The sequence below is a fragment of the Drosophila biarmipes genome, chromosome 3R (genome assembly GCF_025231255.1).
Source record: "Drosophila biarmipes strain raj3 chromosome 3R, RU_DBia_V1.1, whole genome shotgun sequence".
In the NCBI taxonomy this organism is placed as follows: domain Eukaryota; kingdom Metazoa; phylum Arthropoda; class Insecta; order Diptera; family Drosophilidae; genus Drosophila; species Drosophila biarmipes.
This window is the reverse complement of record NC_066616.1, coordinates 3,137,140-3,154,211: the sequence shown is the minus strand read 5'-3', so window position 1 is coordinate 3,154,211 and position 17,072 is coordinate 3,137,140. Positions and strand designations below refer to the sequence as shown.

General features: G+C 44.2%; 4 protein-coding genes across 4 annotated transcripts; 2 read left to right on the top strand and 2 right to left on the bottom strand.

The window, feature by feature from the left end:
* Window positions 1-1,085: 1,085 nt before the first annotated feature.
* LOC108024994 (tRNA (guanine(10)-N2)-methyltransferase homolog) lies at window positions 1,086-3,347 on the bottom strand. Its single transcript, XM_017095250.3, has 3 exons — window positions 3,144-3,347; window positions 1,741-2,536; window positions 1,086-1,682 (listed from the first exon to the last, which is right to left on the bottom strand). The coding sequence occupies exons 1-3, from the start codon at window positions 3,267-3,269 to the stop codon at window positions 1,138-1,140; spliced, it is 1,467 nt and encodes a 488-aa protein (XP_016950739.1). The 5' UTR covers window positions 3,270-3,347; the 3' UTR covers window positions 1,086-1,137.
* Window positions 3,348-3,424: 77 nt separating this feature from the next.
* LOC108024951 (eukaryotic translation initiation factor 3 subunit A) lies at window positions 3,425-7,575 on the top strand. The gene is made up of 4 exons (XM_017095185.3): window positions 3,425-3,624; window positions 3,725-4,809; window positions 4,865-7,106; window positions 7,314-7,575. The coding sequence occupies exons 1-4, from the start codon at window positions 3,576-3,578 to the stop codon at window positions 7,361-7,363; spliced, it is 3,426 nt and encodes a 1,141-aa protein (XP_016950674.1). The 5' UTR covers window positions 3,425-3,575; the 3' UTR covers window positions 7,364-7,575.
* A 587-nt stretch (window positions 7,576-8,162) lies between these two features.
* Window positions 8,163-16,131, top strand: LOC108024953 (uncharacterized). The gene is made up of 7 exons (XM_017095186.2): window positions 8,163-8,514; window positions 11,635-11,759; window positions 11,811-11,916; window positions 11,982-12,815; window positions 12,876-14,704; window positions 14,762-14,907; window positions 14,965-16,131. The coding sequence occupies exons 2-7, from the start codon at window positions 11,662-11,664 to the stop codon at window positions 15,165-15,167; spliced, it is 3,216 nt and encodes a 1,071-aa protein (XP_016950675.1). The 5' UTR covers window positions 8,163-8,514; window positions 11,635-11,661; the 3' UTR covers window positions 15,168-16,131.
* LOC108024954 (uncharacterized) lies at window positions 10,299-11,569 on the bottom strand. The gene has a single exon (XM_017095187.2). The coding sequence runs from the start codon at window positions 11,445-11,447 to the stop codon at window positions 10,371-10,373; it is 1,077 nt and encodes a 358-aa protein (XP_016950676.1). The 5' UTR covers window positions 11,448-11,569; the 3' UTR covers window positions 10,299-10,370.
* Window positions 16,132-17,072: the final 941 nt, after the last annotated feature.

The following is a 17,072-nucleotide window of genomic DNA, read 5'->3' as shown; positions in this document are numbered from 1 at the left end:
TATCAAAATCAAAAGACTATATCATATATCTGCCATAGGAACAATCGGAAAATTAGTCGAAAATTTTGAAAAAATGTTATCTTTGGTGTTTTTTAACATATAGCCTTCTAAGCTTGGAAGTAACATTTTTTAGTTAGTTCTGAATTTCGAATTAACTTTTATCAAAATCGGACGACTTTATCATATAGCTGTCATAGGAACGATCGGAAAATTGGTGGGAAAATAATATCAATAATAATAAGAATTACGAATACAATTTAATAAAAGTCGAACCACTCAGACATACAGATGCCAAAAAAATGGTCTTAAAAAAGAATGAAATTATTTCTTATAACTGCAAGGGTATACAAACTTCTGCTTGCCGAAGTTAACTTCCTTTCTTGTTTTTATTTTACCATGTGATATTATTTAATAAAATAATCCATTAAGTAATAAAACAAGCCTTGACATTAGTGAAGTGCCTCGACTATCAGATATCCCTTACTCAACTTATGGATATACAAGCAGCAAGGCGAGTGTGGGTGATACGTATTAACGGAACCAATACATTTCAGTTAAAAAATGTTGGTGCCACATTTTTGTCCGAGTTGTGGGTCCAAAAATTGGCGTGGCAAACAAAAGCGAACTCTAACGAGTTTATACTGACAGGCGGATATGGGGTCGGGGTTGAATCTACATGTTATATATACATCCAAATAAAATACACTTTTTTACTCTAAAATATACTGTATAAATACCAACAATAATAAAGGTAGAAGTTAATAAAAAAACATATTATTTTACAGCGTTAAGCTTTAAATCCGTCATTTTTTAATGATTAAACGCAAAACTAACGGGTAAATTCAGTAACATTTAGTTTTACATGCATACAAACAAACAGCAAAATGATCATTTAATAAAGCTTTTCTTCTACGCCAAACACAATTTTTAAAGGTTGTTATGCTATCCCATTAGTTTTTACGATACCCTTTATTTGGATTATAACTCGTTACCACTTTTTCCACTTTACAGGGTCGAAAGCGCATCCTGTTATATTATACCATTATATTGTACGAGTAACGGGTATAAATAATTGATCACCTTCCTTGCCATAAATCAGAATAGATATTTCTTTAAATTTAATTATTATCCAAAGTATTAATTAAATCGAGAATTGTTCAGGTCACATTTTTTAGAACGCCCATTCGAGGGAATCTTTCCCCGCGCTTCCATCTCGATACGTCCCTGTTCCCGCTGCTCTGCCTTTCGCATTCGACGCTCCTTGCGTGACTCCAGATCGTTGTTAAAGTATCGATCCCTGAAACCCTGGGCAAGCGTGGTAATCTGCGTTGCGCTTACCAACGACCGGCCAGGCGAACTGTACTCTGAACACTTTTCGTAGGTGAGCAAGCGGCGTGCAGTGTTTCCAGTTAATGGCTGCTCCGAGTTGGCCACCAGCTGCAAATACTCATGATTTGGGAGAATCTTGGGGTTGTAGTCCTCGCGGTGAAAAGGCAACCAACATACAAGGCGTCCACCCAGTCTTAAGTGCTTTGCAGCGAACTCCAATAAGTCTCCGTAAAGACACTGCAACGAGTAGTGCGACGTTGACGGATAATGCACCATATTCTCTCTTCTAGTGTTATCTTTGGAGGTGATCTTCGTCTCCACCCTTTCTGTGGCCTCGCGAATTCCGTATGGAGCTTAAAATAATAACAGTTAACCAAAACATTTTAGGGGCCGGGAAATGTTGATACCTACGATCTGTTATGATGCTGTCGAAAGAGATGCGAGGATGCCACAGTCGGTTGGAGAAATCCGCAACCACCACGTCCACATAGCGGTCCGCGCAACCGTACTGCTCTAAGTTGGCCCGGATGCTCTCGTCCTTCTCGCGCACCTTTTGAGTAATGCGGCTCGGTCGGCAGCGGGCATGCACCATCATGTAGTCTATATCGGCCCCTAGGACATAGCCGCCCCACTTTGCCGCGCTTACTAAAAGCGAGCCCGTGCCGACAAAGGGGTCGAATACAAGGTCACCTTGGCGCACCATTGCCTGGTTTGCCATTAGCAGGCTCAGCTGGGCATCCATGCTTGTGTTCCCGATGAACTTCCGCTGCTTTAACGATAGCTCCTTAATAAGATGCCTCTGGCCCGAGGCCAACAGTCGGCCAAACAGAATGTCCTCAGGCTCGGGCGGCACAGCTGTGGGATCCAGACCCCAAAATTCGATGTACCACCACTCAACATGGGGATTCTTTAGGTTCACAGGTCCTTCTATCGGTAAATAGTCCATGGTCTCTATTTTCGCAATCTTTTCCCGCTGGCTGAAGTGCTTGTTGTAAGTCTCCACCACGATCTTGAAACTGGTATCCGGCCGGAAATATCCCGCCAGAGAGTGTCGGTTGGTATTTACGTGATTCTGCAGCGTCTCATGAAACTCGGTTAAGTTGCAGGCGTGGGCATAGAGCTCAAAAATAGACCGTAACAACACGGATCGGGAAGCGTATTTTAGGGCATCCTCCTCGTGCTGAAACTCGACCAACCAAAATGGTTTCTGCAAAATCAAATGGGTAAACACGGTTTACCTGCCATAAGTAGGTTTTTATGACAATCATATTGAAGCTATGGTTTTTAAATACAAAATTCTTATTATAATTGGCTTAACTCTGGGCAGATTTGTAACGATACAATACAGAGAATATTTTGAAGACAAATCGCTGGGACACAGTTGTGTAAAGGGGCAAAATAAACAGCTGTTCCCTAATCAAGCATGCAACATTTTTTGTAGATATGCTTAGTTCTTGAAATGAAGTCCTAGTGAAACCTTACTGATCCTCACAACTAAATAAGCGAATATTTTGTATGGCAAACATCCCCAACTCATTCGAATCATGTAGGGTAGCTGTCCGGACCGGCACGTCCATATAACAGATTACCAAACAAATTATTGTTTTGGTCTGAAATAATTAGTATGCTGGAAAAGGCGTCTCGGTCTGTCAAAGCGAAAACTTTTAACTTTTCACTTTTGTTCGACTGGTCTAGTGTTGCGGACCAAGATTGGCTAAACATACTTTACGGAGTCGGAAACGTCTCCTTCACTGCCTTGCAAACTCCGCACTAGAGTTACAGAACGCACCGACAGTCTAGAATTTGAAATTTACCAGGGTCTGTTCAGTGAGCCTCCGGACCTGGAGTCCGAACATTTTAACAAGCGAGTCGAACTCCTGCACTCGAAAGTCGACATGCTCCTGGGCGAACCACAAGATGTATCTCCTAAAGCTGGTCATTTGAATTTTATTTTTTTAGGTGGATTCACATCAGAGCGCTCCGCGTGTGTTTGTTTACATCGGGAAGGGTTGTCGTGCGGCCGGCACACCACAGGGACTATCGAGTGCCGACGTGCACTATCGATAACTGCGGCTGGGTGCAGCCGTGCGAGCCGTCAACTCGGCCATTTTGCATAAATCCCGCAGGCCACACGTAGGCGAGCCTAAGATTGAAACAATTTTCAGCAGCTCCAGGTCTCCAATCCGTCTAGACCTGTTTAAAAAACCAATTTCAAGTGCCGCCGCAAGTAATTGAAGTAATTTAAGATGGCTCGCTACACGCAACGCCCGGAAAATGCTCTGAAAAGAGCCAATGGTGAGTGCTGAAAATTTTCCATGCGGTGGCCGAGGAGAACAACTCTGGCTCCACAACAGCAACCGCGCTCTCTTTCTACAACGCATCTCTCTTTCCGCAGAGTTCATCGAGGTGGGCAAGCCGCTAAGAGCGCTGGACACTCTGCAGGAAGTGTTCCGGAACAAGCGATGGAACTACGCCTACTCGGAGACGGTCATCGAGCCGCTCATGTTCAAGTACCTGTACCTGTGCGTGGAGCTCAAGAAGTCGCACATCGCCAAAGAGGGACTCTTCCAATACCGGAACATGTTCCAACTGGTGAACGTGAACTCGCTGGAGAACGTAATCCGCGGCTACCTGAAGATGGCCGAGGAGCACACGGAGGCCGCTCAGGCGCAGTCCTCAGCGGCCGTCGCCGTCCTGGAGCTGGATGACTTGGACAATATTGCCACGCCCGAAAGCATCCTGATGAGCGCAGTGTGCGGCGAGGACGCCCAGGATCGCTCCGACCGCACCATCCTTTTGCCGTGGGTAAAGTTTCTTTGGGAGTCCTACTGCCAGTGCTTGGAATTGCTCCGCGTGAATACCCACTGCGAGGCGCTCTACCACGACATCGCACGGATGGCCTTCCAGTTCTGCCTAAAGTACAATCGTAAAAGCGAGTTCCGGCGCCTGTGCGACAAGCTGCGTAAGCACTTGGAGGACATCTGCAAGAGCAGCAACCAGACCACTGGCGTGTCGATCAACAAGGTGGAGACGCAGCAGCTCTGCCTGGACACGAGGCTATACTTGCTAGACTCTGCCATCCAGATGGAGTTGTGGCAGGAGGCCTACAAGGCAATCGAGGATATCCACGGTCTGATGGCCCTGTCCAAGAAGACACCCGTGCCCAAGACCATGGCCAACTACTACCAGAAGTTGGCCATGGTCTTCAGCAAGGCGGGAAACCATCTCTTTCACGCTGCAGCCCTACTGAAGCTTTTTCAGTTGACGCGTGAGCTGAAGAAGAACCTGACCAAGGACGACCTGCAGCGCATGGCTGCCCATGTCCTCCTTGCTACCCTTTCTATCCCGCTGCCCTCGGCCCATCCAGAATTCGATAGGTTCATAGAGGCGGACAAGAGCCCCTTGGAGAAAGCACAGAAACTGGCCGTGCTCTTAGGTCTTCCTCAGCCGCCCACCAGGGTCTCGCTTATTCGCGAAGTAGTAAGTATCGCAACTTTTTTTTAATTAGTCATTACTCATCAATGGACAATTTTAGGTGCGCTTAAATGTTCCTCAACTCGTGTCGGAAGACTTTCGCAACCTGTATAACTGGCTGGAGGTGGATTTTAACCCACTAAACCTGTGCAAACGCATTCAGTCTATTGTGAACGTCATTGAGAGCGGACCCGAGAACACTCTGCTCACTCCCTATATCCAGTCCCTGAAGGACGTCACCATCATGCGTTTGATTCGTCAGATCTCCCAGGTTTATGAAAGCATCCAGTTTCAGCGTCTGTTGCAGCTGGCCAGCTTCTGCAACATTTTTGAGTTAGAAAAGCTACTGGTCGAATCGGTTCGTCACAACGACATGCAGATCCGCATTGACCATCAAAAGAACAGCATTTATTTCGGCACTGATCTGACCGAGAGTCAGCGCGAGTACCGACCAGACGGGCCTGCACTGCAGTCCATGCCGTCGGAACAGATCCGCTCCCAGTTGGTTAACATGTCTACCGTGCTGACAAGGGCCGTTTCCATCGTCTATCCAAACCGTGAACGGGACCAGCGGGCCAAGCTCCGCACCCAGATGGTGCACCATTATCACGAAATAAAGGATCGCGAGCATCAACGAATTCTTCAGCGCCAAAAGATTATCGAGGACCGAAAGGAGTACATTGAGAAGCAGAACAATGCACGCGAGGAAGAGGAGGCTAGACGCCAAGAGGAAGAATCGCGAAAGGCCAAACTGGCCGAGCAGAAGCGTCTCGAGCAGGAGCAGGAAGAGCGGGAGCGTAAACGCCATCAAAACGAGATCCAAGCAATCCGTGAGAAGAGTCTAAAGGAAAAGGTGCAGCAAATTTCGCAAACTGCTCATGGAAAGAAGATGCTTTCCAAGCTGGACGAGGAAGGCATCAAGAAGTTGGACGCCGAGCAGATTGCTAAGCGGGAGAGCGAGGAACTACAGCGCGAGGCCAAGGAACTGCAGTCAAAGCTTAAATCGCAGGAGAAGAAAATCGACTACTTCGAGCGTGCCAAACGCCTGGAGGAGATTCCGCTATTTGAAAAATACTTGGCCGAAAAGCAGGTTAAGGACAAGGAGTTCTGGGAGGCCACCGAGAAGACGCGCATTGAGAATGCAATCACCGAACGCAAGGACGCTGTCAGCCAGCAAGAGCGTCTCAAACGCATGTATCCCGACCGGGATGAATTCCTCGAGGCCCTCAAGAAGGAACGTGCTTCTCTCTACGTCGAAAAGCTCAAGAAGTTCGAGATTGCCCTGGAGGCGGAGCGCAAAAAACGCTTGGCTGACCGCGTTGTTCGACGCCGAGAGGAGCGCCGCCAAGCTTTTATTCGCGAAAAGGAGGAGGAACGTCTTCGCAAAGAGGAGGAGATTCGCTTGGCTCAGGCTGCCGAGGAACGCGCCGCAGCAGAAGCCCGCCGTTTGGAGCGAGAGGCCGAGGACGAGAAGCGGCGCGCACAGTACGAAAAGCAGCGTGCCAAGGAGGAGGAGGCCGAGCGCAAGATCAAGGAAGACCGTGAGCGTCTGGCACGGGAGGTGGCCGTGGAGCGCGAACGCACCGAGAAGGAACGCGACACCTGGCGTCCCCGTGGCGGTGACCGTCCAAGTGCCTCTGCCGGCGGTGCTGGGGAGTGGCGTCGAGCAGCGCCTGCGGCCAGCGATCGCAACGACCGCGGTGGGGAACGTTCAGAGCGTGGAGGGGAGCGCATCGAACGCGGCGACAGGGTCGAACGTGGGGGAGAACGCATTGACCGTGGAGGAGACCGAGACCGCAAGGACAACGAAGGAGGAGACTCTTCGTGGCGTGTACGACGTGAGCCAGATTCCCAGCGTGCTGCTGCCCCTAAAGACAATGCGGCTCTCCAATCTCGGGATGACAAGTGGCGACGAGGCGGAGAACGAGAGCGCGACTTCCGCAACGACGGACCTCGCCGGGATAGGGACGATGGACCTCGCCGTGACCGTGACGATGGACCGCGCCGGGAACGAGATGACCGAGATGACCGTGGCGGATTCCGTCGCAATGAAGGCCCACGTCGCGCCGAAGAGCCTCAGCGCGAGACTGGCGGCAACTGGCGCGACGCTCCACGTCAGGGTGATCGGGAAAATCGCCGTACGGCTGGGGAAAGGCGCGATCGAGATGTACGCGATGCACGAGATCTTCGCGGACCTGCTCCAAAAGAAGCAGCCAGTGGTGGCGGAAGCGGCAACTGGCGCACGGCTCCTGCACCTCGCGAGGAAAAGCCCGCAGTTAAGCGTGATCAACCCCAAGATAAGGGTGAGTAGTATGGCGGGACAAAATTTATGAGACCTTAAAAATTACCACTGTATGGGGAAGAAGTACTCTTTAGGGGATTCTAAGCAATAAGCGAAGTAATGATTTAAAAAGTGTTTTAAAAAATTACGCACTCAAATTAACTTACCCTTATGTATAGTCTTACCACCAGCCTAAAGAAACACATCATTGACATTTTATTTATTTTAGAGAACAAAGCCGGCGATGATGGTGAGTGGACCAGTGTTAAGCGCCGTTAAACTGCTCCGGATCTTAGTTTCCTGATTCGTTGTTGCCCAGCATTTTCGTATATACGCAACATAATAACATTTACAAGTTTTCATTTTATCCGATTTGTACTTTATTGGAATAGAAATACATTCAATGCTTGTGCCACACAGTAAAAAGGAGTTAGACGTTGAATCGCTACTCCTCAAAGTACTTTCGAATAAAATAAACACGTTCCAAATTATCAATAGTATTCCTTCCTAAGGGTGCAAATATTTGGTTGGGACTTTGGGGAACCACTTAGTACCACGTTAGTATAATCTCTAATAATTCTTATCAATATTGAAGTCGCATTGCTGAATGGTTAAAACATTCTCGGAAAATTTCGCCAGTGGCGGGAATTACCCTAAATGGTAGCTATTGAACTTTCAAGCTGACTTATTTTAAAATTAATCGGAAATAAAAACTTGTAATCATTGTCCATCAGCATAAATTAATGCCAAAGGTATAATGCACAGTTTCTAAATGAATTTTAACTCAAATAATACTTAATAGTGACACTTAAAAATTACTACCTGAACTGCTAAAGGCTACAAATTTGGAGTTTTCGTTAAGCAGCTGATCCACAGCTGACCAAAACTAAACACCCCAACCTAAATTTTCCTGAGCAACACGCAACGGTCAGGAAATCATTTAAACCATGTACAATTTTTCTATAAATAGCTATAAAATGTGAAATCGGCTATAGCTAAATTATCTAAATTGCTACTTCGCCAGCCCTTAGGTGGTATTTTGCCTGAACTAGGCGTCAGCCGCACTGCGCGATTGTCAGCAGCCCCACGACTGGCCACACTGTTTACTCCGCTGCCGCGAAACGACTCGGTCCACGTGAACATATTTTGGGCAATGTGTGGTTCCCGACTCATGAGATAAAGTGATTGTGGATGCATTGTCGCGAAGTGACGTTGCCCCACCTTGAATAGTGGGTGTTCCTTGAGTGGCGGAGACGCAAAGGGTTGTCGCTAGTTGTCGGCCGACCCAGGCCTGTGCTTGTGAGGCTGCTGCGGACGCGGCGCTGAACATGTGAGGTTAAAGCAGACGGACAAACAGACGGCGGCAACAGATATTAACAAATACTTATTACCGAGTGATTCTGAGCTGCGAGCAGTGGCGACTTTAGAAGGTAATGTTGCACGCCGGGTCCCTCAAGATAGCTGATCGCGGGTCGGTACGAGAATATGCTTTGCATTCCGCCTGCCGTCACAAAGCAGCTTCCGAGAAAACAGCTTTCCAAACAAATGTGGCAAAAAGTCAAAAGGGACGGTGAAGACCTGCGAAAGGTATTCAGTTCAATTGTTGTTCGTTGAAAATCAAAAGCACATGGCGTGGCGGCGGCATTTACGCACACTCCCAAAGCGGGCGCACACTTACACGTGGTTGGGGCAACACATGTGCGGGCTGCTTCTTCTTCCCGCTGCGAAGTGTGCGCATGTTTGTTATTGTCGGCTAGCCGAGTTTTTGGCCTTTAGTAAAATATATTTTCCGTTCGTCTACATTCTTATAACATGTACGTTCTTATAATATAACTTTGATCAGACGCTAGTTTCCAACCTGTTGCCATTGGTGTCCTTATTGGGAGGGGGAGACGGTACTGAAATCGCCACGCGGAGTTGCTGTTCTAGCTGTTTTACGGCTACTTTCAAGCTACTTTCCGCATTTAAAGAAAAATAAAAGAAAATAAATCCCACTTTTCTAGCTTTTACATACTATGTTTATGCTACAGATTTCATGATTTATGAGCATAAAAGACTGCGTCAGTTCATGCGACACTGCCGAATTCATGCTTTTATTCAATCTCAGCTGACAGATTGAATTCGCTTGAAATAAACTTGTTTGCCAGTTTATAATTTTTTAGCGTCGAAATAAAACAAGAACATTTATTTCCATTGCCACTAAATGAAAAAACAACTTGTTGAAAGTAAGCCGAACTTACGTATTTTTATCGAGCTGGCAACTCCGATAACTATACAGAGTTACCAGAGTTTGATTGACACCTTTTCACACTGAGGTTGAATTATAAGTCAACTTTTGTCCTTTGTCGAATCATGAAGCTGTGTTTATACACACATGAATCATATGAAAGCGTGAAATGATCATCGCATAAACGCAGTAACACTTTCGGACAGACGGACATGGCTAGATGGACTCTAAATGGGAATAATATATATTCGTTATTGGGTCGTAACGCCTCCCCTTCTAGTTGTTCTATACAAGTAAAAACTACTTACTCATGCAACCAAATCTAGTTTGAAAACGGACCCGTCCCACGGAAACAACTGCCCAAATTTTTAATAATTTCCCTATTTTACAGGACGTTTTATGGTCAACATTTCCTATATTAGTTAATGGAACAAGGGGTTTTTCATTTTTACGATTTTACCTAATTGGCGGGAAAGATAAGGAAAAAAGTGAACATCTTATTGAAAGAGGCCAAAATGTATTGTATTCGCGATAAAATTCTCTTCTAGTTGAACTTAAAAGAATGTTATGAATAACCCAATTTTTTATCAATAAAATAAATATTTTTTAAAAACAAAAATTTTTTTTAAATGAAAAAAATTTGAATTTTTTACTATTTATTCAGTTATTTGAACAAAAAAAGAACTATTAAAATAATAACTTTTTCTTTGATTCGGATTGCAATTGCGACCTGCAACTTTTCCACCGCATGACATGTGCACACTCGAGGTTCCTCGGCGAAATTTTTGTACCAGGCATAATATGACAAATTTAATTGAAAAAATTTTAAATTACCATAAAACCTGAGCCGTTGTAATCGAATACATGTTTCCTTCCCAAAAACTTATTTTTAAAGAAGGCTTCCCCCTTAAAGGGTTAAAAGAGCAATCTACCTGTTATTTTCAAAGAAAACAATATGACCGATTACTACTAAATTTATAAGCCAAATTAGTGACCAATCTGCTTGCTTCCATTCTTTGACGTTTTATTTGGTTTCGCTGTATTTATTCTAAGAAATGTTTAGAGTTGTTTCTGGATTTTTAGATGCTTCTTTGGTCGCGATGCTCGTTGTTGTGCCAGCATATTATGCTTATTACGCATCTTCTCAAGAATTTGTTCACGGTTCCTGTCAAGCTCAACGAGCTGTTGTTCCACCTGTTCCATAATCTCTGAATGTAGCTGCAAACACGATTGGACAATAACGTTTTTTGTCGAAAGTTCAGCAAGCTGAAGAGCCTGCCAAGAACTGGTGCCTGAGAGAATAAAGAAGCCCGTGTTGCCCATAACCTTTAGTGACGATTCGTCCTCGATCGGACTTGACTTAGATCTCTGCTCTACTGCGAGGTCAGCCTGCTTACGACTTTCTTCTTTGCAGTTCTGACCAGTTTGGATATTTATCCCGGATCCTAGCAGAGGGTCCGTCTTTGAACTCCCGAGCACGTTGATCTTCACTTGAAAATGTGGAGCTTCCTTGACTGTGTTTTCCTTTTCATGTTGGGAATCAAGTGACTCCAGAATGTTACGCTTGGGAAGAACCGTATGCAAGTGAGACTTAATTTGTTTGCAAATTTTGGACATCAATGGGAAGACCGAGCTGGCTGCGTTTCTAACATTAATAGTTTCAGTCGCTTTGGAGCAAATCCGTGATTCTTGCAAAAGGGACTTGCTATTCTGGTCATACCAGGTAGTGGAGGTAGGAGAAGGGTTTGTCGCTCTTCTTTTAACCTCCGAGAGAAATGATTTTTTTTGGCTGGGTTTTCGAATTTTTTGAAGAGCATCACACGGTTGAACTGTATTTTGTATTTTATCGTCCGCACTATGCGAAGTCGGTAGTTTCAACTTGTCTTTCTGCTTGTTTCTACCAAGAAACGCCTTGGGAATTTCGTCCGCTCTTTTAGTTGCCACTAAATCTCTAGCTGGTGGCACAGCTGAAATTGCGTCAATGGGTTTGTCGAATCCAACTCTGAGCTCATCTCTTTTACTCAGTACACCACCCGATGGTACAAGTTCAGGTCCTTTCTGATGAGCTTCTTCCTCGGCTTTCCGCTTGGACTCTGCAGCTTTGCGCTGACGCCGTGTTATTACCTTTTTTGGCATTTCTTATTTTGTATCAGGTCTAAAACGATGTGAGTTGAACACGTCAATAATTATCCAATGGTCTCTTACGTATTTGATGTTTGACTTTTGAAAACGTACACATGTTTGTAGATTGATAACGAAAAACCTGCTTTGATTTAATTTTTCCCTAAAGAAGCCAAAAATTAAAATCTTATTTTTTTTGCAGTATTCACTAAAGAATTTTTAAGCAGCTATGGATTCCCGAATGCTAAACGTTTTCCAAGAAGATCCCTTTGAGGGAAACTACGCCAAATACGAATCCGAACCGAATTTCTGGTCATCTAATGATGAGTAAGTGCTTGTTGTTAACAAAATGATCACACACTCATGCAATACTTCCAGTTTACAACTGACAGATACACTTAGCGGTATTCTTCCCATAGCACCCACAGATGAGTCCCTGCTTGGCACAAGTAGGGAGGAGGATCTGCAAAACAGAAAGAATCTGGTAGGTTTTGCCTCAAAGGGCATTCATGGGGTCACAGATTCAATCAGTACTTATTCTTTGAACAGCTGATCTACAGTGACTTCGTGGAAAAAGAGTTTAACGACCAAGATGCAAACGTTCTTAATGCACAGGTCTATCAGGCCATCACCGACAGCGACGTCGAGGTGGCCTACGAGCAGCAGCGTCAGATTACCGCTATTGTGGAGTATGACAGAGAAGACGTTGGAATTGACTGTCTTACTGAAGAGGAGGACATAAAAAGCCAGTGCAGTGCCTCCACATTTCGGACCCGCACGGACAGCTCTTCGATTGGAGACTATGAGTCGCATTCCAGCGACTACGAAGACGAATATGATGATGATATTGTCAACGAAGAACAAGACCAAAGTTTTCTTGGTGTCCACGGAAAAGTGGTCAGCACGCAGAGCGCTAGTGAGCGCAAGGGACGAACGCTGAGTACTAACACAGTTGTCTCAGATGTAGATGCTCTTGGCCTAAATATCGACGTTAATGACTTTGACTTGGCTGACTTTATTACCAAAGATGATTTTGCCGAAAATCTAAATGCGTGTCGCTTAAAAGAGTCTCAACAAGCACAGAAAGCACCTAAATCCAATGCTGAGGCAGTAGTAACCCCGGATTCATATCCATCCGTGTCAACAAAAATGACAAAACCAAAAGTTCATTCCGCCAAGGCACGGGATTCTGATTATGACTCGGACTCAATTATCGACGTTGAAACAGTTGATGTGATCGATGTGGATGAGTCTGTTTGGGCAACAGGTCAGTCAGAGAAATCTGCCTCAAGTTTTAAAGATTTGCGCTATGTGGAGAACATAAGTGCCGACCGTTCCTGGTGTCCCAAGACTACAGAGAAGGCCTTGCCTTCTGTTAAGGAGGTAAGAAAAAAAGTTATTAATTAAAAATGTTATTAAAAGTTTTTGTCAAATCCTACATAGGATAAACCCCTTCAACCGGAAACCTATCCACTCGCAGCACCAACTTTAACCAAGCCGAGGCCTGCTAATATTTGCTTGGTGCCCAATAAGAAGCAATGTGACTTTCTAAAGCGAAAAGTTGGAGGATCCTTCTTGACCAAGCCACCCAAGATAGCACCCAAAAAAGTAAACGACGGTACAAAATTGTTAAGCAACAAGCAGCCGCCAGCAAGACAAAATCTTTGTACAGGTTTAGGTTTGGGTGGAAAAAACCTTTCGCTTCTTAAGCAGGAAAGTGCACCAGAAAAATCTTTGGCACCACCAACAGCCTCCGCCATAACATCGACTGTGACGCCGACGCCAGCCCCAAAGCGAAAGCTAAATCTGGAAGAGTATAAACAGCGTCGATGTGGCGGCCTAGGCCATGTAAAAAGTAAACCGACTCCAGCAAAACAGTCGAAACTAGAAGTTGCCAGCAAATTCTCCACTCCTTCCCCTGTATTAAAGCCTACACCATCACCTCAGAAGGAAGCAATAGTTAACATCGTAAAGAGCCTGAAGTGCCCCAGTAAAGAACAAACTTCTTTGCCTATGGATCCAATTACGGTAGCTAAGAACAAGGTGTTGCGCATGCTAGAAATGAAGCGGGCTCAACAGTTGAAAATAATCGATTCTCGCATATCAGCCAAGGTGCCACGCGTAACTAAGTTGCCGCCACTTAAGGATATTGTCAAGGACACCTATTGTATGGAAACTGAAAGTCCCGATCCATTGATTAAGCCACCCAGCAACAAACTTCATCCGGACTATGAGGAGATTATAATAGTTTCAGTTAGTTGCAATACGGACATAACAATACCGCCTAATCAATTAAGCAAGGCCTCCCCTCGTTCTCTTTTGAAGTCATCAGTTTTGCTGTACAACATATCGAACGGCCAAGATGCTACCAAGAACATAAGCAACTCTCTAATAGCCAGCATACAAAGTGAAGTTGTTAGACAAACCAGTAGCACTACACTTGCGACGATACCGATCACTGCCCCACAAGCTAAGTGTTTAACTGACAAAAATGTCCAGCATGGCGAAGACATGGTCATTATGCACTTGCCCAAAGATCGGGTGCGCAAAACAGTTGTCAGCATGTCCACCCAAACTGATCTGCAACCGGAATTCCCACTCTTGACGCTTCCTCCCGCAAGAATATCTCGAGACCGTATGCGACGGAATTACCGGAAGCGGCGACATCATGTCTCGGGTTCAAATATGTTTAATTCATCGAGTGGCTCATCCTCGGACTGTAGCAGTTCGGTGTCGTATAGATCTCGATCTCGATCCGACTCAATTGAGCAGCTGCGTAACTTAGATGCAGCAGCAACACTTCTGGGAGGCAGTACTGGGAACGGCGGTTATTCTTCTCGCAGCACACACCGCCATCGGAGCTCAGTGAGCTCCTCGTCCCACTCAGAGGCTGGCAGGTACGACCGCAGACAACGACGCACTAGTTACAACAAACGACGTTCCAAAAACCAAAAGCGGGCTAGCGAGTCCTCGTCCTGCTCCGGCTCCGAGAAAAGCGATCGCGAACGTAGCCGCAGTCCGCTCAACAAACTACGCCGCTCGCGTTCCCGCTCTCGTTCAAGGTCCAGCTCACACCACCCAAACAATAACTGCCCCAGTAACAACAATCGACGCGGATTCATCGATCGTAACGTTTCACAACCGGCCGTAGAGGAACGGCGTATCGTCTACGTCGGCCGCATTGAGCAGGAGACTACAAAGGAGCTATTGCGTCGAAAATTTTTGCCATATGGAAGCATTAAACAGATAACCATACACTACAAAGAAAATGGGTAAGAGGGAAAAGATTAAAAACTTATTTAAAACTACAAGTTGTCATTTTATATTAGAATGAAGTACGGGTTTGTTACTTTCGAGCGAGCGCAGGACGCATTCACGGCCATCGACACGAGCCCCAGAGACCCACAAATTAACATGTATGATATAAGCTTTGGAGGAAGACGTGCTTTCTGCCGTGCATCCTACGCTGACTTGGGTAAGTGAAAAGGTTCATGATTAATGTTACGTTCTTAACTATTTTTTTTCGTTTTAGATAATGCTGGTATTAATAATTACCACTCGTATGTGTTTCCCAAGGAGGCGCCAGCACCGAAAGTACAGGAAGACTCTTTCGAAGCTTTGCTCCTTAAGGTAAAGGCAAAGCTAAATGCTGGTAAGCCAGCAGTAGCTAAACCTCTTGTTGATGCACAACCACCAGCTCCAGCTTCTTTATCCCAGGAAAGCAATCAGATGTGACATTTTGGCAGAATGCTGCTTAATTTCCTAATTTTAATATTAATTTTTTTGAGAATATGAAGTACGTTACAAGCATTCTTCTACTACTATTCTTGCATAATTGTAAACCAATCCCCGAAGTTTCTAGCTGTATAACTGAAAAGCCTGATTATAATTCATAATTTATCGTAACATAGTTGACAGAGCTATGCAAGCAATACAACTATTGCAATATAAATTAGGGTAATTGTATTGACCGAACATGAAAACTTGAAACAATACAACAAGAAATTGAAACGTAAATGGAATTGTGATAACCGCATATTGCATACAAAGTCATTTATTGCATGTAAGTTAGCAGAAGATCCATAGAAATAGTAAATACACTATAATAGCTTTGTAACAATGTAGCGAACCACAACATCAATTGAACTGAAAAACAACCAGCCACCCCCACAACCATACAAAATTAAATGTGTTGAAAATATCAAATATGTATAAAACTTATGTATTTTGAGAGAGCAAGGAACGCGCATGCAGCATGCGTCTGCCAAGAATTAAACTGTTGATAACTAAACTTTGATATTAGTTTTTAAAGAACATATTTTTACGTAATTTTACTTTACTCAATAATTTTCGAAAAACAAACGCACTAGCCACAAAAGCTACACCTAGGCTATTTTGAAATCTTCAGCGAGAAAATTGCAGTAAGACTTGTTTCAATTTTCGAACTTTTATTAAATTAATTTTAGCAATGCTAAGCTTAAGCTCTGAATTTGAATGTAGCCTTAATTGTATTCTATTAGGATTTCTCCGACAGGGAATGAGTTTGATAGAGAATTACATTTTTGATATGATTTGCTAATTTAGAAACCAGCACCCAACTTTTGTTCATAAGTAGCAGAAACGAATTGTTCTTTTATATCTTTTATACTACTTTCCTTTTGATAATTTAATAAAACTTTTCTAATTTCAAACAATTGAATTTTATTCGGACCTAATTGTATTGATTTTGATTTTTTTCCTTTTACAATAAACTTCGGTGTTATGCTTGTGAAACAAGGAGAAGGCAATATATAGTTTTGACTTTAAAACAATTACAAGGGTATTATAATTTCAGTGTGAAGTTGGCAACGCAGCAGTACTATATTCACTCTTGATCTGAAAACATTTTTTACTCAAAAAAGTATAAATATGCTGATCTGGTATGTGGGTCTTAAATTAGTTAAACAGCTTTAAAGCTATTGGGTTGAAACCTTCTGTAAAACATCCATCTATTGCAGGTAAGTATATAAGTTCAGCAACGGACAACTTTATCTTCTAATCTAAGCTTCCACATAAGCGAATAGAGCTTTCTTGTTTTTCATTTCTGTAAACATTTAAGTGAGATTTGGTTCTAAAGGCTAACACAACATTAACCGTGGCTCAACCAAATTGTCTGCCGAAGAAAGCCGACGTGGTCGTGCGTGGTAACTTTCGTAGTGAAGGTGCTCAATGTATAATTCAACGAAACGATTCACTTTAGGCATTAATATTGGGAAATTTAAACTGGGTTCTAGACCCCGTACGCAAGTCGACCGCCCACTCGCATCAATGTTAAAGTACAAGGTTAATTGATGAGTTCTACTTAGTTTTATCAATTCGACTGCAAACGACTCGAGATCTAAGTCCCGAACTGTGCTCCTTTCACAATTTCCATGTCCTGCCGTAAACAAAACAAAAGATAAGTGCTGTTATTCTCACGACCTTAACTTAGGATGAGGATCTTTCGACTAATTGTAATTAGTCAATAATGTAATGGATGATTAGACGCCGCAGCAACTATTTGGGCCCTTACTAGCGGCTTCCTTTCGCGGTGGCTTTTGGGGGACACTGATTACAAGTGATGTCAAGTGCTGGTTTACTGGTCAATGGGTCGAGGCCTTC

Excerpts from the sequence above, each read along its gene's own strand:
- LOC108024994 (XM_017095250.3), bottom strand. The coding sequence starts at position 3,269 with ATGACCAGCTTTAGGAGATACATCTTGTGGTTCGCCCAGGAGCATGTC. Across the intron at positions 2,537-3,143 it reads GGCTCACTGAACAGACCCTG|AAACCATTTTGGTTGGTCGA; the intron begins GTAAATTTCAAA and ends TTGATTTTGCAG. Across the intron at positions 1,683-1,740 it reads CGACAGCATCATAACAGATC|CTCCATACGGAATTCGCGAG; the intron begins GTAGGTATCAAC and ends TATTATTTTAAG.
- LOC108024953 (XM_017095186.2), top strand. The coding sequence starts at position 11,662 with ATGGATTCCCGAATGCTAAACGTTTTCCAAGAAGATCCCTTTGAGGGA. Across the intron at positions 11,760-11,810 it reads TTCTGGTCATCTAATGATGA|TTTACAACTGACAGATACAC; the intron begins GTAAGTGCTTGT and ends CAATACTTCCAG. Across the intron at positions 12,816-12,875 it reads CCTTGCCTTCTGTTAAGGAG|GATAAACCCCTTCAACCGGA; the intron begins GTAAGAAAAAAA and ends AATCCTACATAG.
- LOC108024954 (XM_017095187.2), bottom strand. The coding sequence starts at position 11,447 with ATGCCAAAAAAGGTAATAACACGGCGTCAGCGCAAAGCTGCAGAGTCC.
- LOC108024951 (XM_017095185.3), top strand. The coding sequence starts at position 3,576 with ATGGCTCGCTACACGCAACGCCCGGAAAATGCTCTGAAAAGAGCCAAT. Across the intron at positions 3,625-3,724 it reads TGCTCTGAAAAGAGCCAATG|AGTTCATCGAGGTGGGCAAG; the intron begins GTGAGTGCTGAA and ends CTCTTTCCGCAG. Across the intron at positions 7,107-7,313 it reads TGATCAACCCCAAGATAAGG|AGAACAAAGCCGGCGATGAT; the intron begins GTGAGTAGTATG and ends TATTTATTTTAG.